General features: G+C 42.9%; 1 protein-coding gene across 5 annotated transcripts in view; it reads right to left on the minus strand.

Moving 5' to 3' along the window:
- itga11a (integrin, alpha 11a) overlaps positions 1-15929 on the minus strand; it is a 49206-nt gene that overhangs the window by 21692 nt on the left and 11585 nt on the right. For all 5 annotated transcript variants that reach the window (XR_009528907.1, XR_009528908.1, XM_060070968.1 and 2 more), the window contains exons 3-13: positions 13499-13611; positions 12872-12963; positions 11435-11549; positions 11183-11310; positions 10815-10963; positions 10136-10280; positions 9452-9617; positions 9181-9251; positions 5997-6141; positions 2970-3118; positions 705-848 (exon numbers count right to left, since the gene is read on the minus strand). Coding sequence is in view for 3 of the 5 variants with exons in the window: in XM_060070968.1 (XP_059926951.1) it covers positions 705-848; positions 2970-3118; positions 5997-6141; positions 9181-9251; positions 9452-9617; positions 10136-10280; positions 10815-10963; positions 11183-11310; positions 11435-11549; positions 12872-12963; positions 13499-13611 (1417 nt within the window). In the remaining 2 variants the exon portion in view is untranslated. The remainder of the gene's footprint in view (positions 1-704; positions 849-2969; positions 3119-5996; positions 6142-9180; positions 9252-9451; positions 9618-10135; positions 10281-10814; positions 10964-11182; positions 11311-11434; positions 11550-12871; positions 12964-13498; positions 13612-15929) is intronic.

The raw sequence follows: 15929 nt of genomic DNA on the forward strand, positions 1-15929 counted from the left end.
GTCTCATAATGACCAGGGACAGCCCAGACATTTCTTCCGCCTTTCATCCAACCCTGAATGAAAAGGGTTGGAAGACTTCCTCCAAGAGGTGAATTCTTTCCTTTCTCAATTCATACAAGAATAATAAAGCATGTCAACTAGCACTGTGTCAACTGGCAAGGATATCAGACCTGCATGACGTGGAGTGGTTCATCTACCTGCAGATCCAGAGTATTTCACTGGTGACCTGGAAGGCACCCGGAGTTTGTCCCACACATAGTGTGAGGCAGTCTGATTCACTAATTTTCACAATACGCAGGTCACTTGATTAGGGTCCGCTGGTCTCTACCAGTGTCTGGAACTGGAGGGCCCAAGAACGTATGTTTGCACAGGTTCTGACCACATTCATACATATGTGTGCCTTACTTTGCCAACATAGTTAAAAAATGTACACAAATTGTCCTTGTTATTTTGCTTGTTGTGCTTATGTATACATATATACATGCGTATCTACTTTTTGTGTATTTGTGTGACTGCTTCCTCTTCAATTAATCGTGGGAATTGTTTTGCAAAGGGAAGCAATTTGGTTTGTTTTTTAATGTTTTTTCTTTTGCTTTGCCTGAACAATGTGAAGTTGTGTAAGTGCTAGAGGTGTGTGTTTGTTCAAATGCTTGTGTAAATGCACACCTGCGTGTGAGTGTGTCTGTAGGGTGGCGTATACACACCAGCTCTGTGACTCTGTAGATGTAGACCTTGCCCTTCTCCATTCCTCCACTGAAAAACATGGGCGCCGCCACCAGGAGATTGTCTGTGACTCCGTCTCCGTCTATATCCAGAGGGGCTATCACACTGCCATAGTAGGAGCCGATCTGCAGGAATCACACACACACACACACACAGTCATTTTTTTTAAGTGCCTCTATGTTCACTCTGCACTGTATAGTAGTTAGTCCATCCCTTACTCGCCAAATGAAGGGCAAATTAAATTCACTATAAGTATGGCCTATTCTCATATAGAAAAAACAAAGCATTTGTGCTCGATGCTTGACTAATCAGCTGTTAGATGACGAATAGAGTCAGGAAGGGAAGGTGAAATACGGTTCTGTATTGTGTCAGTAGCGTGGGAGGCCTGTCTAGACGCTACAGTAAGACTGAGTGTCATTGGCTAGAGAGTCAGGGACTGCCTTCCAAACAGGAAACAGCTGTGTGTAGAAACATCCTTTTTTGCAGGATAAACGTATTCAAGCAATAACTTCTGGATGTGATGTCATAAACTCTCGGAGACCTCGAAGGCCTTTCTGCTGACAGTACTGAGCATTGCTCTAGTAACAGTAGGCTGATATAATATATATATGTGTGTGTATCCATATATATTCAAACACAATTGTCTATTATCTTAACTAAATCTAAACTGTTAATCAATACATTACATTACATTTATATAGCTGACACTTATATCCAAAGTGACTTACAATGAGTGCATTTAACCAAGATGATACAGCACAGAAATTCCAAAGAATCATACAAATACATACAATTAATCATAGAAGACAACAGCTTCAAGTGCGACATTATAGATGCATTATCAAGAGATAGAGAAAGGCATCTTGAATTGTTGCTTTTGTCTTGGGTCAAGACGCATTCTGAACAGAAGAGTTTTCAGAGGGAAGATGTGTAAGGTTACCGCTGTCCTGAAGTCGGTGGGGGAGCCCGTTCCATCATTGTGGAGCCAGGCCAGAAAACAATCAGTATTTTGTTTAGCGCCAGGGAAGTGAGGTTTGCTGCACCCTCGTAGTAAATCTAAATCAAGCAGCAACACGTGCAGCGGAGTGGAGTACTGTGAGAGAACTAGTAGGTTGAAGACCAGCAGGGCATATTCTTTCTAGATGAGCGGCAGAGGTCTAATGGCATATGTAGGGGGACCAGCCAGAAGGAAGTTGCGGTAGTATAGACGCGAGATGACAAGAGCCTGGACCAAAACCTTCATGGCCGTCTGGGCCGTGTGGTACAATACAATTTCTTATACTGACTGAAGCGTCTTCAATTTAAAATGGTGTTGATAGTAACTTTATGAAGAAAAGCTGATTTAATTGAACTGCAACAGATAAAAAGGTCTGCTGAAGAGAGCCAAATCAAGAGAGATATAAAAACAAAGTTTTTATATGTTAAGTTTCCGATGTCAAGTTTGACTGTTATGGACACCTTCACAGAAGGTTCAGTTCCCTTGGATGGCAAAATGTGATTCTGAAACATTTATGAGCGTGTGGTAAAACCGTTGAAGACTGCCAGATGTAGTCGCCTGGTAACTGGTCTCCACGGTGACAAGTAAAAATAAGGACACACAGATGTTGAGTGGGGTAGAATGCTTGCCTTTGATAACAACGGCAGGATTTAACCTACATACGTTTTTTTTTAGCTAGGTTTAGTCATTGCATTGAGGGTAATTAGGGCAAAAATAGTTACGTAATAGTCGTTTATGTTTAGAATGAGGTTCACACTTCTACATGTTAGTGTTAGGGAAATAAGTAGTTACGTTTAGGTATTGGTTGGAGGGGGTTCAATTAATTATTGTGCAGGAGAGAAAGTGGTTCAAAGTCATCCTTAAGGGGTTATTAGAGACATCCTTGAGGCACAATCGTTAAAAATGGGAACAAATGGAACATGGTTATATTATGTTAGAGAATAGACATAGACGGACATACTGTAGTCTGAATATTCCCTGAGTTTGTATATCCCCCAATGCCAAATAAACTAAGTCAGACAGTACAGACCTCATGAGTACCTAAACCGAGTGCTGTGGCAGTGGAACTCATTGGCATAGAGCGGTAGTTAGCTTGATTCTAACACAGGGATCTTAAAGATGTAACAGAGGGGACAATGTTAAAACAGTATTCATTTTTCTCATGGAGCGTTCACAATATTGTAAATTGGTACAATGTTGCTGGAGAAACACTTAGCTGAGTATAACATCAAAATGATGTAGAGTATACCTGCTGGCCTTTGAGTGAATGCAGAATGGTGAGGTTTCCGGTGTTCTTCAGGGTGAAGATGATGACTTTGCCAGTGTGGTTGAAGCGTGGGGCTCCAGCAACAAGCAGACGACCACTTCTGGCCGAAACCACAGATGTTACTGCATAACCTGGCGGTACAGGGAAAACGCACTTTAAGACCAGCATAACTAACACACTATGGACATTTTAAAAGCATTTTTTATGGGTGATGGTACAATAACCATAATTTATGGAAAGGTATTTGTGGGTTTATCTATTTTCCTCTTGCTAGGCCCTATAATACTCTTCCATGCTTCTCTTCTTGGAAAGATGGAACGTGTATAGCTCAATACCTACAATTGACAACTTTTGCATTATTAAAATGACAGCAATAATCCCAAAATGTAAATATATATTTATTGCTAAGTTTATTTAACAGTAAAAAGGGTGCCGTATTCTCTCCCCCGCACATGTTAAAGTGATTTAAAGCACCATTCTCGTGGTACTCAAGGAACAGTGTTAACTTTGACCCCAATGTCAGATGCATAAATATGTCATTGGTAATTGCCAAATATATTATACTTAGATGATATAAGCACTCCCCAAAGCAGAGTGTCAATCTCAAGGTGAAGACTAATGTATATTATCCACACATTTAAAAAACAGACCAGCAGTGGTACTCAGAAATAAAATAAAATATAACCGCAAGCGGTGATTAACGGGGTCCGAGCAAAATTAAAAGTCAAGAACACACTAATGGAAGATATATAAATGTATTTAGGGGAAGATGTTACACTTATAAACCTGAACTGCAGCCTCAGTCACATGGTCAAAATGTATATTGATAAGCACACAACATCCAGAAAACTCAAAGCACACATTTCTCAAGTGAATTAGGGTGCACTCACACTAGGCCATCTGGCCGTGGCCGTTGGCCGTTTTCACACCTAACCGTGCTCAAATGGCCACATTGTTCTCTGGCCTGCACTCACACTAGGCCACCTGGCCGTGGCCGTTGGCCGTCGCAACTGTGGCCTGGCCACGGTAGGCTCTTGTACATACGTCATCACGTCGTAAGTAACACGTCATCACCAAGCGTCCGCTGCATGGACCATAATAAAGTCTGCCGCCAGTCAGAGTTCTAACAACAATGGACAACAATACAGAGAACACAGTTCGCACTTTGCTGAGTCTGTTGCTTATTTGGATATATGTTTACCGTTTAATGGGAAAGAAGGCTTGTCGCCTTTATTATGTCCGTGGTCGTCGCATGGACTATACGTCATTCAGCTGAGGAACGTAGCCGTGCGTGTGCGCGTGTCGGCTCATTAGCATCTGTACCGTAGCGGCCCGTACCGTAGCAGCACACCTCTCCCAAGTGGCCAAATTGGCCTGGCCTGGTCAGACTGGCCACACACACACTGGCAGATTTGAGCACGGTTAGGTGCTAAAACGGCCACGGCCACGGCCACGGCCAGATGGCCTAGTGTGAGTGCACCCTTAAGGGCTTTCTTCAAAGCATATACCTGAAAAATCTTTGAAATTCTGAAGAAATTAAACATTTGTAGTCAAGAACACTAAGGGAAGAAATATAAATATGACAGAGTTAATTATGAAGGAAAAATGGTTAACTGAGGAGTTCCCCTTAATGCATACTGTGTCTTGGCAGACCAATTCTTGGAAACTAATGAGCCGGAATGTTGATTGCCTGATGAATTTCAGGTGCTGTTCAATGTTGTGTTTCTTAAATGAGTGGCATTGACAGAATGTCATGTTCAGCTTGTTCACAATGCTCTAATCAGGATTTGAGCTCTCAACCTAAGGATCACCAGTGCACGGCATTATCCCGTTGAGCCACTGACATTCCTGACCTGCATGAAGCCTCGTTCACATGGTGAAAATGTCGATTGATAAGCACACAACATCAAGAAAACTCCAAGCACACATTTCACAAGAGAATTAAGCAAACAGTAACTGTCAGTATTATATTGATTCATCAATAGATCAAAGGTGTGTAGGCAAGATTTAAGAGCTATAAATTTAGTATAATCTGTTTGAAATGGCATAGTATTCCATTAGCTCTGCCTGAATGATATACTCTGTGAAATATCTGTTTAGAGTTCACGGTGCCTGTTTCTATATGAGTACATTTTGATTTTAGGCCATTCCAAACCAATCAGGGAATCCATCTGGTCTGTCAATCAAATTAGAGCATACAGCATTATATTCTTATTGGTGCAGAAAATAAAGGGTGGGAGGGAGCGGAGAGGGAGGTTGAGTTTGTATGTGTTGATTAGGTAACACATCTTGCTCTCTTCTGCCAAAGGATATGGGGATATGCAATGTATGAAGCTAATAAAAAATATTATCCACAGCTGCCTCTTGAAGGGTCACCAGATGTAATCTTTAGCAAGTACATTACATTGCAACTATTAAACTCACACCTTTATCTGAAAGGACTTACAATAAATGCATTCAACCATGAAGATGCAACCAAAAAAGTGCAAGAAACTGCTTTTTTTATGCAGCAATATCAGTTCCGTGATCCCTCCCTTTATTTCCAACTCTGCTAATTCATTTCCATTTGGGTATTTCTATGAGTTAGTTGGCATCAGCTCCTCATCATTTCACTATGAGTGTCCAGCAGTATGCTATAGATTATAATCAGCCAACAGGTGTGTTCAGCAGTTTTAACTCATTAAATGTATTCAAGTTTGGAACTAAAGAAAGCTGTTGGCGTTCAGATTCTGTTTGTTTTAGAATGTCAAACAAACCTGTCACCTGATTGGACGATCTTCGAGAGGTCAGCGATAACCGGGGTCATGTTGAAATGGGTTTGAACTTTGACCACAGCACCAAGGTGGAGAATAGTAGCTGTTGGCAGTGCCCAGGGCAGCGTAAACACTAGGTTGGACTTCCAGTCCTCAACGTTGACAACGGCTTTGGGCTGTCCCACAACAACACCTTTGGCTCAGTAGTGCCACCCACGATACAGTCTCACTGGAGCCGGCCGACCCTCCTACTCACCGAGGTAGGCCCCGTGGTTCTTCAGCTCCTCAGGGAACTCCTGAGCGTAGGAGGACTTGGGGGGGATCACCTTCCCTTGCCGGGTCTCCTTAAGCACGGCTCCGTTCCAGTCGTAAGCCCCCACAGCTCCCACCAAGACGCCGTCCTGCAGGGAAGGGGACAGATGAACGGCTGACACTGCGTTGTGTTGAGATACCAGAGCTCGTCCACGGGCCGCTGTGCCGCCATGCACCGTCACACGCTGTATGTATGCAGACTCATCTTGGGAAAGGGCTGCTGTTATTGTTCTATTGTTTTGTTTTTTTAATTGCATATTATATTTGTGGGACAGCTTTCTAAAAAGATAGTCGTTTGAAGGCTATCATGAAAACAACAAAAGGCATCAGAGAAAGTGACTATCCCTGGAAAGTTACCATAAGTGCTTAAATTGGCAACATTCAACCATCATGAGTTACATGGTCTCCACGGTTGGAGAAGAGCCAACCAGTCCAGGTCAGACGATGGTGCTACGACACAACGTGTGTCTACGTTGGCTGAATGATTCTGCCCCTTTTTTGCCAGCCTTTGCTTTAAAGCATTAAATGATACAGAACCTAACTTTATGCATCCACAACAAACACATTCAACTGACCCTGACTTACATCCTTTTCCCAAATGTGTTTAAATAACAATGTCATGATGAATAGATAATAGCAGATGGGCAGTATCAACAGACTGAAAACATTTGTAAAGAATCAGAGGCAAATATATGAACCTCATGGGAAACATCATCTTGAGTTCCCTAAAGTGAATGCTTTATTAGTTTGGTAAATAATTGCCCACTGGAGGAGATTTAGATTGGAATTACTAACGTGGTAAGCATTATTAACCACACTTTGACTCCATGAAAATAAAACTTTAAAGGTCCCTAACCGGCTCAGTTACATGCCGATCACAATATGCCGAGAAAGTATTTTCCAATGTTAGCATATGTTGAATCACTTGTTATTCTTTCTCAAGAAATGGAAAAGCCTTGTTACCAAACTGGCTCTAGCACAACGTGAAACGTCTGTCAGCAATGTAAGGTTTTGTGGTTCTCTGTTTGGCCCAAATGGTCACTATGGTAATTGAATCAACTTCCAAAACAACATTATGTACCAGTTATTTTGCCATTTAAGGTACCGAGCAATTCTACAATATGTCCTGGCTCGTTTTTTTCGGTCATCATTATTTCAGAGCAGGCCATAATTGTGGTTCAGTGGCCTTTCCGGTTGCCAATTTGACATCAGTGCGGGGAGATAATAGCTAAGTCCAAGAAACATGAATGAACATGATAAAATGCACACAGGGTACACCCAGTAACTTATTGAATCCAAGTCAAGCTCGAATTGCTTGGTACCTTTGTTAAATGAAAGAATCAAACCCTATTAGATACAAAGCTCTATAAAATCAGTAGTCCACGTGTATGGTCAGAAGCTAATGTTAAACACTATTCTTGAGGGGCCGTGAGTATAGTAAAACGGTACATAGAGGAAACTGTAAGACACATGCCACATCTGGATATATATGACATAAGCGATATTCCGATGCTGGGACATGTCACGTTCAACGAAACCATCTGGGCTCTGTGATGGCATGCTTTTCTCTATTTAAGACCCGACTTTTTATTTTTGGTTGGCAAATAACATTTGATCCTGCTCTCAACACTCCAAGTTCATGGTTGACACCAGCCTTCAAGCTTCAACCATCCCTGGAATGCAGCGTTGAGGACGGAGTTTCCAGTCATTCCTGCCGCCCGGCTGCAACCTCTGGTCTCTATTTATTGTCTTTGGTCTGAAGCACCAGATATCTTTATTGCTCCCTAGACAAGTAGCGCTGTGCAGGAAAGCTGGAAATAAAATATCAAAGCTGTCGCATCAGCGCTAGTCAACTGTGGAATAATGGATGAGGGGGAGGGGGAAGGGGGGGGTCATAAAAAATAAGGAATTCTTGAGAGAAGTACACTGTGTATACTTTAACGTGTCCCTGTCACATCGCTCTGCTTAAGATGTGTCAGTGCAAGCCTGCAAGCCAACACACCTGCAGAGATCCACTCTGGGATAGCATCAAAGAATCATAGAACTGAAGAAGAAGCAGGAGAGAAAAAGATGCCTATAGTCTGGGAACCAAAAATAAGTCAAATGGGCCGCTGTGTCAAGCGTCTCTCAACCTCTGACTAATGTCTCTCCCTGGGGACACCACTGTATCTTATTCCTCTTTGTTGGGTGGCTGAGGTGGAAAATACTGTGGTGGATCTACTGCCAGGGGGCTCTGAAATCATTATCAGTATGACCTGAAGCACAGAGAGAGACAGACAGAGACAGAGACAGAGACAGAGACAGAGACAGAGACAGAGAGAAAGAGAGAGAGAGAGAGAGAGAATATAGGCCCCGTCCACACAAAGCCAATTTTTTTGGATGAAGCCGCATAAGTCTTGTGCGTTTCGGTCCGGGGCCCGATGCCGCACATTTCTGAACCCACCCTCGGAGGTGCTTTCAAATCTATCCAGACCTATGCGGTTTCGTGTTAGGATTTGTGCGGACGCCTGAAACGCAAACGATGACGTCATTAGCCCCCCACCAGCTGGGGGATGTCAGAGTTGTGCTGAATTTCTTATTTTATTTGTATTCTTTTTGTAGCTTTAAATAAAGCCCCTTGATAAATTTAATTACTAACGGTACATTAAAAAGTATTTCTGCTCGATTTAAAAGGTTGAATCTCCTCATGACTGAATGTATATTCATATATAATACAATGGCTAGGGCGTTTAGAACGGTCTACCGTCGTTGCTTCTTTCCCCATAAAAAGCTACAGTCACTGTTTAATGACGTTGATTTACCTTTGAGCATTTCCTCTTATAGGCTTCTGTGTAAATTGTTGTTTAGAATTAACGTTTGTATCAAGAAAGAAAGACCCATCATCACAGCTGTTGCCGTTGGACATGGCTAAAACCTGCTTTGCACATGCCTTCCCGCATCAAAGTTGGTTATTTCAATGCATAAATATTCAGTGATTGAAATTAAATGGCTTTTTATTTTCAAAATCCGATGAGACAGATTTACTTCAATAGAAAAAAGAAAAGCCAGAAAATCATATGGAAGATGCTGTTTGTCGTTGTTTATTAGCCGCTGGTATGTGGAGATGTGGTGGCAGATATGAACCTTACCTCTACGTTGTGAGAGGAGAAGCCAGCCTGGGACATCTGGAGACCAAACGCTGTCCCATTTTTACTGGTTCCTGAGGAAACCCAACAGGTTTTGGAAGTTTAGCAGTACCCAAGAACACAGAGAATTCCTCACTCCCATAAACACATGATGACAGCACAAGTGCACTTGAACCACGTGTTAAAGGGATATTGGCGTTTTCATACGGTGCTTTATTAAATGTTATGCTTAAGTTCCGAGAAACATTGTGGAAATACAGTACTTTGCACATACCTTCTAAACTGAAGATGCGTTCTCCAAGAGCATCCACGATGTCCTTTAAGGCCGACTCATCCGTCACGTTAAAGAAATGTTTGTCGTCCGGGTCACTAGCAATGTATTTGATTTCATTGAGAAAGGCTTCAGGATTGATTCCCCGACGGTTGTAGTAGCCAAGAACCTATGCAAAAAAATACAGAGGTGAATTCCAATCCATATAATATACGGTATCCTTACTGTCAGCTATCTCCAATCACAAGAAGTACTTTGTTAGTATTCGTAGATTATTTCTGTGTCCGATACAGCCATTTAAGGGCACCATGTCAATACAGTCAACAATTCCACTGGTTTCACCAACAAAATGACTTCAGACCTCTTATTAGACGCCAATAAACCAACGTCACCACCAGCTTTGACGGAGAATGTCATTAACCATACTGATTGGCAAGCATCAACTGTGGTCTGGAGCAGCTACAGCTTTTACTGCGGTGTAGCTTTGAGTTTGGCTTTATGACACTTTTGCAGCACATATTTTGCAGCACTGAGAAGAATACTCAGACACTGACGTTAAGTCCCCTGCTGGAGACCTGACTGCGTTAGTGCTGGAGCTAGGCTCGTGAACCAATCAACCTCTCGATTGTGACCCTAAAAAGGTCTCCGGTAGCCTAGATGATTAGAACAATACCAGTGAACACTTACGGCAATTGCGTAGCGAGTGATGCCGTCCTTCTCGCAGTCCTCGATGACCTGCTGGAGGTCCGGGCTGTCATGAGACTCCCCGTCTGTTATCACGATCATCACCTTCTTTGCCCCCCGACGGCCGCCTTGTTTGAATCCTTCCGAGCTGTACAGATACATATTCAAAGATGCAACCTTCAAGTTGTAGATATCTTGAATAACGTAAAAAAAAAAAAAGGTTATGTTGTCTGCAGTTTGAAATGTTAAGGGAATATACTTCGGACAACTCCTCAATCCCCCAGCAAAACCTGGTTTACAGCCTTACTCGAGGCAACAGTTACTTAATTTAACCCGATGGGCGGTCAAGGATCTGGTCAGGGAAATGATCCCCCAATTGTCCCCGAAACTTAGAAAGCACTGACAATAATAAACAATCTTTTAAAATGGCACACAACTTTTATGTTGAATTTTTCTAAATAGGAAAATCAAAACGCCTGTATGGCTGCTTTCTCTTGTTTACTGAGGTGAGTGATAGGTTTATTCATTATAGGATAGGATATATTTATCTATATATATATAGGATACATATATATATATATATATATAGATAAATATATATATGATGGTCTTTTCTGAACAAATATGGATGATATTGATGTGGGGGTTGAGCAGGGGTTTGTGGGGGCCGTGAAAGCATTACCGCGCAATTTTAATGCCGAGAGCTGTGTTAGTCTCCTCTCCTCCACGTTGCTCAATCCTGCGCGCCCTCTTCACCACCTCCTCCACAGACTGGTAGTCGCTCAGATGGAACTCATGCACCACCTTTTCCCCATACTGAACAACTCCAACCTGTCGGTAGAGAAACAGCTGCATTGAGGTGACTCTCACTTGATAACGTTTTCGAACAATACATATTTTTTTTGGTTGATAGAATTACCCTATAGTAGCACACAGGCAAACAACTTGAATTACAAGTAGACTTAGGCAACAATAATCACGCTATAATAGTTATCGTTTTTTCTAAATGCAACACATCCAATGCGGGAAATCCTATCTAAGCATACACACCTGAATTTGTCCCGGTCCGATGTAAAACTTCTGCAGGATGTTGATGAGAAAGGCCTGCACTTCATACCATGGGTAGATGGAGTTGGAGCCGTCCAGAACGATCATGATGTCCATGAAGGTTTCACATCCTGAATGGGAAGAATATGGAGATGGAGTAATGCCTGGAGTACAGTTTCATCTCAAAACAACACCAAGATCATTGTCTGACAAAACCACAGAAAACAAAATAAAGAATAAAGGCTTTGGTCTTACTTTGAAAGGCTGGAGCAATGGTTCTGGAGAACTTAAAGCTTGAGTTCACTCTGGAGCAGATCCCAGTGCTGTAGTAGGAGCTGCCACACTCGTAGGACCACAAAGGCCCACAAGCCTGAGAGATCAGATATGTGTCATATAGGGATGGGGGAAAGAAATTATTCATGTCAGTGTCCCGATTCTTTGCTTTCTCAATGTCACACTTGTTTTTGGTTCACTCAAAATTATTATAATATCGTATCTGTTACAGTGTCTGCCGTGGATTCTAGTGGGAGCTGGGATCACTCTGTGTGGTTTGTCTTTCTTTGTTTATCAAGTTATGAGCGGAGCTAGCGGACTCCAACTTCTCCGGAGTCCCCCTTTCTGCACCTCAACCAGACACACCTGATGATCATCTTAATCAACACTTCCTGTTTATATACTCCGGCCTCTCAATCATTCATCGTTAGATCGTCAAACAGTCTAAGGCCACGTTTACACGTGGCAGGGTATTTATAGAAACAAATATTTCCCCCCCTCCGTTTTGAAATATAACATTGTGCACGCAACATCGTTTTCAAAAAAGTTGTTGTTTACATCAAAACGCATAAATACGCCGTCGAGCACCATTATAACTATGCCAAACATATGGGCGGCAGTGTAGGGAGAAGGATAAAGCCAGGCAAGCCAATCAGAATCCTCAGAATCAACAACAACGAATAACACAAGCGTCTTCCTGTAACAAACAAACTGTAAACATAGGGCGCTCATATGACGTTAAGCATTTCCTGGCGCATAATGTGACGCTTCAGAACCTAAAACCCCGCTTCTCCCCGTTGACATGACAACACATAACCGGCGTTTTCAGAAATCTCCACTTTAGCCGGAGTTTTTAGAAATGATCGTTTTCTGTGATAAAAACTGTGTTTTCGTGTAAATGAGAGGCCAAACCGCGTGGAAATATCTGCGTTTTCCCTTCGTGTAAACGGGGTCTAACTCTGTTAGTAGGGTTCCTGGTGCCTGGTTCCTAGGTATCTTGGTTCCTGTAATGGAGATGATTGTGCTCCTGCCCAGGCCCTCTCTCTAGCGCAGCGCTGTTCTTCCTGATCCCTACACCGACCCGGCTGGCCTCCTGCATCCACCAGCTGCTGCTCCTTTCCCATCAAACAAACATTCAAACTACTTCAACCCGTGTCTGTGTTGTGCGTTTGGGCTCCCCAGTTCCCTAGGCTCCCGGAGTCTAATATTAAGAAGCATGCTGGATTAGTCTCCCAGCCACAGATCATGGAAAGGCGTACAGTGTATCTTGAGGTTAGGAGATTCCTGGGCCCCTTCGGTTGAACATGTCTGTTTACTATTATACCCAATTTTCTGCTGAAATAAAAAACAGTCGGCTCCATTAAGACATTCGACAACTTTGGGCTTGTTAAAAAACGAAATAGCAAAGGGGGCACTCACCACAAAGCTGTTGTCGTTGGGGTTGGACGTGAGGGTCATGCCCAGTCTCATCTTGTCCTTCCGCTCCGAAACATTGGTCAGAGATATCCTTCCTTAAGGAAAAACAACAGCATTCGTGTCAGCCCTTTGTAAAACAAAGCTAAACCCCCTCAAATTGGGTGCTTGATTGTTTCCAGATTAAACCCACCTCCCTTAGATCCCGGGTTTAACTTGCCATAGCAGTATGTGTGTCTATGAATATATGGCAAGTGTTTGATAGTGCATGCGGTGGTGCGATGCGGTAGAACACACATGTAGAATGTGTACATAAACCTGGAAAATAGCAGGGATAGGTCGGAATTTACGGTCTTCTGGTCTCACCATAATTAATTAAAGTGGATGCAGAAGAAAACGCAGGAAGACAATTAAGCAACCAATCAGACAGGGACACGGAAATGCATGCACACAGAAAAACGCAATAACCCAACAATGCATGTTGATGAAAGGACATATGACAAATGATGGGGGATGTCAGACATAATTGTGTCATTGGTAATGGTATTTCATATTATATCAATGTACACATGCATATTGATTTCTCCACTTCTAAAAAAATGTGTGATGAGTGCGAGAGTGTTAATACTGTACCTAGGTTTAGCTTGGAACAGCTGTTTCCATTGTTTTTCTTGCTCAGTGGACACTTGTAAATATCCCCTGTCTGGTACGGTCCATTCATTTCATTGGGAGCCCCGACTAATAACCTGACAAAATTAAATAATTACATACAACTAGTCAGTATCAACTCAAAGAAACACAAGACTATTCAAATACAACCCAAAGGTTAAGGGGCAGCCGACGTGTCCGAACGTGTATTGACGTGTCCGAACACGTCAATATCCCTGACAGGAGTTAGAAAGGGTTACCAATGACAGCAAGCCTGGGCCATCTACGTTGTTAAATAGCCGTTCAGAAAACAAACCAGATGTCCATTACCTCCAATGACACGCAAACTAAACGCATGGATTGTAGCCCGCTGTGCCAAGGGCCTCGGTCAAACGCTCTATCCCATAGGGAGCTGTAAAGGTCAGCCAACGCTGTTTTTACACAACCGACCCACATACCGCACACCAACACAGGCATGCAGATATACACATCACACAGAAGCATTCGCTAGTTCAATAGACCTACGGGGAACGACCCTGGGTCGCCAGGAGACCACCTAATCCAAAACAAACTGGTTAATGGTCTTCAAACAATATGTTTTTCCTCAAATAGAGGAAACGGCAGCTCTTAGGAGATGATTGTGCGGTGACGTTGTTGGGAAGAAGTCTTTGTAGTGGTGTACTAGGACCAGGTAAGTGCGGTGCGTATCAACATCAATCGAAGGTTTTATTTGATTTGATGTGATAGAGCACATAAAACTGCCCGAGTGTTTACCTTAGAGTCATGAGAGTCGATGGAAGCCTCCAAAGGAATTAGCAATTTTCCTTTAGGATTTAATCCGGCCTGTGTCTTTTTATGTTTACCAGCTGTTGTTGTTTGGTTGCAGATGTTTCAAAGTCCACTTCTTTTTCGTATCAGTGTATCTAATGGTCTTCATATGCACTCTGCTTAATAGTCGGTCTCATAAGTCTCTTGATAGCATTCTTACTGAAGTAATCAACATGCTATGCCACACCACAAACGACATTTTTAGAGTAACTTCTCATCCAAAGTTCCAGGGATGAGAGGCTAACTTTAGCTGACTTCTGCAGGCTCCTCGACACCATTGGTGTGCATCATAGAGCCCTCATCATTACAGAGTCAGGGTTAGACCCTAGAGCCACCTGTACGCACGCACGCACGCACCCACCCACCCACCCACCCACCCACCCACCCACCCACCCACCCACCCACACACACACACACACACACACACACACACACACACACACACACACACACACACACACACACACACACACACACACACCCACACACACACACACACCCCCACACCCACACACACACACACACACACACCCCCACACCCACCCACACACACACACACACACACACACACACACACACACACACACACACACACACACACACACACACACACACACACACACACACACACACACACACGTGATCAGAGACATACACAAACACACGAACAGACATACACACACTCGCTCGTACAATCAGACGGACACACAAACTCACACACACACAGTCATGCTCACACACACACACACACACACACACACACACACACACACACACACACACACACACACACACACACACACACTTGAGGTTTGGCCTAGATTAGTATGAAATGATGCATTTGAACTGAGGATGGAGCAATGCTGAGCATTAACCATAAAACTGCCAATTCCAAGAAATTTCAAGTGCAGCTTGCTTGTGGTGAAAACATGATACATACAGAAGAAGTCAATACAACACCAAACTTACGCTCACTCACAATGTGTATACGGTCTGGTTACGAGAGAAGTTGACAGGTAGTGTTGATGACTCAAGACTTGGGTAAACAGCGCAGAGTAATTAAGTGAAATGTGCACGACTATATGAGTGTGTGTGTATGGCAGGGAAACAAGGAACTTGCAACCATCGAATTCAGTGAGGAAGCAGACTTTTTTCCATAGAAGAACTCTAAAAACAGTGTCACCATGCTCAAATGACCAAATTCCAAGTTGTATCTTGAGACTCAATACAGTACCTGAACTGAACAGCTGCATTGCAAAGGTCAACTTGGAATAGCACCAACTAAAATCATACAAGTAGTGGTAGCAGGCAACAACCAAATTCTTTCCCCCAAACGAGAAACACCCGACACCATGATAACAAAACCAGACGCCCGGCAAATCGCTAGTGAGGACTTTAAGGGCGCCGCATGGCAAGCTTTCTTTGGCTCTATTTAAAATAGGCCCCCTATAAAGCCTAGAGAACAACATTTGACAGTTGACGACAACATTCACACTCAGGGCCATACAAATCATGATCATAACATAGAACACAGTATTTCTATATTAATTTGGTTCTCCATGTCGATAATCGTACTTCATGTTAGGTG

Source organism: Gadus macrocephalus, chromosome 14 (genome assembly GCF_031168955.1).
Source record: "Gadus macrocephalus chromosome 14, ASM3116895v1".
Taxonomy (NCBI): Eukaryota; Metazoa; Chordata; class Actinopteri; order Gadiformes; family Gadidae; genus Gadus; species Gadus macrocephalus.